We start from the raw sequence: 6040 nt of genomic DNA, 5'->3' as shown, positions 1-6040 counted from the left end.
AAAGGCAAAGTTGACCTCAGTGGAATTTGAACTCAGACCACAGTGATGGGCGAAATGCTGCTAAATATTTTGACCTGTGTGCTAATGATTATGTCAGCTCGCCACCTTAATGATAATAATAATAATGATAATCCTTTTTACAAAAGGCATAAAAGCCAGAAATTTAAGGGGAAGAGAGTAGTTGATTATATTGACCCCCAGTGTTTCACTGGTGCTTAATTCATCGACTCTGAAATGATGAAAGGCAAAGTCGACCTCAGCAGAATTTGAACTCAGAACACAGATGAAATGTCGCTAAGTATTTTTCCCAGTGTGCTAATGACTATGTCAATTCGTTACCTTAATAATAATAATAATAATAATAATGGTTTCAAATTTTGCCACAAGGGCAAGAATTTTGGAGGAGGGGATGAGTCAATTACATCAACCCCAGTATTTCACATGCCAGTGTTGCCTGACTGGTACCCATGACAGTGGCACGTAAAAAGCACTATTCAAGCATGGTCGATGCCAGTGCTACCTGACTGGCTCCCATGCCAGTGGCATGTAAAAAGCACTCACTACACTCTCGGAGTGGTTGGCGTCAGGAAGGACATCCAGCTGTAGAAAGCTTGCCAGATCAGATTGGAGCCTGGTGCAGCCTCCTGGCTTGCCATTCCTCAGTAAAACTGTACAACCCATGCCAGCATGGAAAGTGTACGTTAAATGAGAATGATGATCCCCGAAAGGATGAAAGGCAAAAATCAACCTTGGTGGAATATGAACTCAGAATGTAGCAATAGGTGAAATACCAATAAGCATTTTGTCCAGTACACAATTCTGCCAGCTCACCATCTTAATGGTTTCAAATTTTTGCTACAAGGGCAGCTTTTGGGTGGGGGTGATGAGTCAATTACATTGACCCCAGTGTTCAACTGGTACTGAAAGGTGAAGTCAACCTCAGTAGAATCTGAACAGAGTGACAGACAAAATACCGCTAAGCATTTCGCCTGGCATGCTGTCCTTTCTGCCAGTTCGCACCCATGACAATAATAATAATAATAATAATAATAATAATCCTTTCTACTGGAAGCACAAGGCCTCAAATTTGGGGGAAGGGATTAAGTTGATTGTATTGACCTCAGTGCGTAACTGGTACTTATTTAATCAACCCTGAAAGGATGAAAAGCAAAGTCAACCTCGGCAGAATTTGAACTCTGAACGTAGCAACAGGCAAAATGCCATTAAGCATTTCATCCAGCATGCTAACGATTCTGCCAGCTCACCGCCTTAATAATAATAATAAACAACAACAATAACAATAGTTTCATATTTTGGGATAAGGCCAGAAATTTAGAGGGGAGGAATCTGTTGACACCATTAGTCCCAGCACTTGACTAGTACTTTATTTTATTGACCCCCAAAAGGATAAAAGGGAAAGCCAACCTCAGTGGAATATGCGCTCAGAAAATCAAGACAGACCTAAACGTTTTGGGAGCATTTTGTCAGATATGCTAAAAATCCTTTCTACTATTGGCACCAGGCCTGAAATTTGGGGAAAGAGGCTAGTCGATTACATCAACCCCAATGCTCAACTGTTGCTTATTTTATCAACCCTGAAAGGACGAAAGGCAAAGTCAACCTCTCCAGGATTTGAACTCTGAACGCAAAGATGGATGTAATACTGCAAGGCATTGTGTCAGCTCACCAACCACCCTGATGCAATATAAAGGCAGTGACTCTCATGGCTTTTGATCCTAACTGATCGAAAGTGTTATCATATACATGTTTTGTCTTGGTATAAAAGATGGCTACAGCAAACATTCTGCTCAATACCACAGATTAGCTTGTCAGTTGATTGATCTTAACCAGTTGAGCATGTCCCTTGGTGACTGATGATATAAGTATCTCTGACTATGAGCAAAAGCAGTTGGAGTGCCTGATAGCCATGCATTGAGAGGGATTCTTTGGGGTTTGAATAATTCACCTCTGGAAACACAGGTGTTTTATTTAACATTCTTAAACAATCCTTATTCGGGGACCTTTTGAGCAGGACGGGATACTTGACCTGAAGAAAATTCTGTCTGGGCCCCACCTGCAAGGTCAGGTGTTATTTATCTTGATATAAGATCATCATGTCGTGTACATATGGTTGTGATGCCTGTGTCTGGTGTCCCCTTATCAGACGGGTAGTCATGAGTATATTGGGCTTTGTGTATTTGTACCCAGCATCACTTGGATGGCATGCACGGTTCTCTTACTAAATAATAATAATAATAATAACAATGAGCAGGATGGGCTACTCAACTTGAAGGAAACTGTAACAGTGCCCCACCAGCAAGGTCATGTGCTGTTTATTTTGATAGTAGATCACCATGTGATGCATGTGCCTGGTGTACCCTCATCAGATGGGTATACTGCGCTTCATATATCTGAACCCCAGTGTGACTTTGATAGCATATGCTGCTCTCTCTCAGTGATAATAATAAAAATAACAATCCTTTCTACTATAGGCACAAGGCCAGCGATTTCAGGGAGTGGGTAAGTCAACTGCATCGACCCCCAGTGTTCAACTGGTTACCATTTCATCAACCCCAAAAAGATGGAAAGCAAAGTTGACCTTAGCAGAATGTGAATGCAGAACATAAAGGTGGACAAAATGCTGCTAAGCATTTTACTTGGCATGCTAACGATTCTGCTAACTCACCACCTAAATAATAATAATTTATTTCTTTATTGCCCACAAGAGGCTAAACATAGAGGGGACAAACAAGGACAGACAAAGGGATTAAGTCAATTACATCGACTCCAGTGCATAACTGGTACTTATTTCATCGAAGCCGAAAGAAGCCGAAAGGATGAAAGACAAAGTTTTTGTGTTGCATGTATTTGGTAACCCTGTCAGTGTAGGTGCCACTTAAAAGCACCCAGTCCACATTATAAAATGGTTGGTGTTTGGAAGGGCATCCAGCTGTAAAAACCTTGCCAAAACTGACCTCACCTGTGCTTGTGCCATGTAAAAAGCACTACTCACCTCGCCTGTGCTTGTGTCATATACGAAGCACTAAATCCACTTTGCTGAGTGGTTGGTGTTAGGAAGGGCATCCAGCTGTAAAAATCCTACTAAAACAGTCGAAGAAGCCTGATGCAGGCTTTGGCCTGGCTGGCTCTTGTGGTACCATCCCACTCATGCTAGCATGGAATACAGATGTTAAATGATGATATATAGATATCTATAATCCGGATCTCTGCTGACGAAAGCCCCGGAGTTAAATATATTTTTATCTTGCTAAATAGCTTGAAACCATGGTACAGAGTATAGACTGGTAAAAATGGTTTTATTTTTCATTCTCTTTCGGAATTATCCCTATTTGTGTGGTATAGAGTTTTTTTGCTGCTCTTTCTAGCGGGTTAGATGTCCTATTATAGGCATCTCTATATTTTAAATAAATAATATCTATATATATATATATATATACATATATATATAAATATATATATATATATATATATATATATATATATATATATATATATATATATATATATATATATATATATATATATACACACACACACACACACACACATATATATATATATATATATATATACACGTATATATCTACATGTGTGTATCTTTGTGCCTGCGTTTGTTAAGTCATGACTCTTTGACAACCAGTGTTGGTGTGTTTACATCCCCATAACTTAGTCATTTGACAAAAGAGACTGATAGAATAAGTACTAGGCTTACAAAGAATAAGTCCAGGGGTCGATTTCTTCTGCTTAAAAACCCTTTAAGGCAATGCTTTTAGAGTTATGGCATGTATTTCTATTTCTAGACATACACACACGGAGTGTATGTTTGTTATGGAGGGGCTGGTCAACAAGGCTGGACAAGGAAATGTGGTGTTGGGGGCAGAGGTAGAGGCCATAATGTACTCACAGTTAATGTGTAGGGCACCTTTTTGGCATCTGATTCCAAGACATCGGTCTCTTCGGTGCCGGTTTCTGGGCTTGTGGGTGTTGTGTCTACAAATGTTTCATCAACAACTCGGAATCTAAAAGACAGAGGAGGAGAAAGAAGAGGGGAGAGGTACATTGAGACATGCATACTTAAAAGGAAAGAGAAAAAAAACTGAGAGAGGAAGAGAGAGAAAGAGAGGGAAAGTAGGGAGAAAGAAACAGCAATGGATACTTTGGTCACACTGATGATGATGACAGTCAAGATGATAATGATAATTATGATGACAATGATGAAGATGATGGTGATGATAGTGATGGTGATGATAGTGGTAGTGATGACAACAATGATAATGATAATGATGGTTATGATGACAATGACAATTATAGTGATGGCGACAATGATAAGATGATGGCAACGATAGAGGTGGTGATGACAATAATTTTGAGTAATGACAATGATAATGGTGATTATAACTCTAATTCATAGTAATATTTGCACAAGGCCTGCAATGTTTAGTTGGGGATGGGATAGTCGATTACATCCACCCTAGTAACTTTCTTTTACTGACCACCCCCTCCACCAAAAGGATGAAAGGCAAAAGCCGATCTCAGTGAGATTTGAACTCAGAACCTAGAGCCACATCTTAGCAGCAAGCTGCAGCAGTCAAACATAAAGGTTGTTTCTGCTGTCCTTGGAGCATTGGGTGCAATACCTGCCAACCTGAAAAACATCTGGACACTTTAGAAATACCCTACAATCTTAGTGAGCATGCATACTACGTAAAGTAGTACTTTGTGTCTAAGGTCCTTATCGTGACTTGACAGAAGGTACGAATCTCTGTTACACACAATATCTTCAATCTACAACATCACAACATCGTAACATCTTACATGATAATAATATTTCACATTTTGGTACAGGGCTAGCAATTTCAGGGAAAGGGGTAAGTTGATTACATTGACCCCAGTATTCAACTGGTACTTATCTTATCAACCCTGTAAGGATGAAAAGCAAAGTCAGCCTCAACAGAATCTGAACGCAGAACATAAAGACTGCCAAAATATGCTAAGCATTTCACCTGGCATGCTAACAATTCTGCCAGCTCACCACTAAATAATAATGGTTCAAATTTTGCCTCAAGGGCAGCAATTTTGGGGGAAGGGACGAGTCGATTACATCAACCCCAGTGTTCAACAGGTATTTATTTTATCAACCCTGAAAGGATGAAAAATAAAGCCGACTTTAGCGGAATTTGAATTCAGAACATAGCAATGGGCAAAATACCGCTAAGTACTTCATCTGGTGCGCTAACAATTCTGCCAGCTTGTCACCTTCATAATAATAATAATAATAATCCTTTCTACTATAGGCACAAGGCCTGAAATTTGTTGGGAAGGGACTAATCAATTAGATTGACCCCCCAGTGTTTCACTGGTACTTAATTTATTGACTCCTAAATGATGAAAGGCAAAGTTGACCTCAGAATGTAATGATAGACAAAATACCAGTAAGCATTTCGACCAGCATGCAAACGATTCTGTCAGCTTGCCACCTTAATAATAATACGTGTATGGATGAGAAGAGTTACATAAAGAAGTGTCAAGCTCTAATTGTGGAAGGGGTAGACCCAGGAAGATGTGGGACCAAGTGATGAGAAAGGATCTTTGGACACCGGGCCTCACTGAGGAAATGATAAGGAACTGGGAGATGTGATGATCTGCTGTATTTGATAAGATGCATCAAGCTGAGGAAAATCGGTGTCTTTCAGGCACCGGTGCTGTGTTGACACACCCATGTCAATGCTGTGTAAGCACACCCATGCTGGTGACACATAAAAAGCACCCAGCACCCTTTGTTAAGTGGTTGGCAATAGGAAGGGCATCCAGCCATAGAAACCATGCCACAACAGACAATTTGAGTCTGGATAGCTCCTTGCTAGTCAGTTCCATATCAAACTGCCCAACCTATGCCAGTATGGAAAGCGGATGTTAAACAATAATGGTGATGGTGGTTACCGTCATCATCATCATTTCACATCTGTTTTCCATGCTGGCATGAGTTGGACAATGTAACTAAAAACTGGTAAGCTGGGGG

The 6040-nt window shown here is 40.1% G+C and overlaps 1 protein-coding gene across 1 annotated transcript in view; it reads right to left on the bottom strand.

The window, feature by feature from the left end:
• LOC106872841 (DNA-directed RNA polymerase III subunit RPC8) overlaps positions 1–6040 on the bottom strand; it is a 38487-nt gene that overhangs the window by 18903 nt on the left and 13544 nt on the right. Inside the window, exon 6 of the mRNA XM_014919974.2 lies at positions 3926–4040. Coding sequence (XP_014775460.2) covers positions 3926–4040 — 115 coding nt within the window. The remainder of the gene's footprint in view (positions 1–3925; positions 4041–6040) is intronic.

The sequence above is a fragment of the Octopus bimaculoides genome, chromosome 29 (assembly GCF_001194135.2).
Source record: "Octopus bimaculoides isolate UCB-OBI-ISO-001 chromosome 29, ASM119413v2, whole genome shotgun sequence".
NCBI classification, from domain to species: domain Eukaryota; kingdom Metazoa; phylum Mollusca; class Cephalopoda; order Octopoda; family Octopodidae; genus Octopus; species Octopus bimaculoides.
The sequence above is the reverse complement of the archived record's forward strand: the minus strand, read 5'-3'. Positions and strand labels throughout refer to the sequence as shown.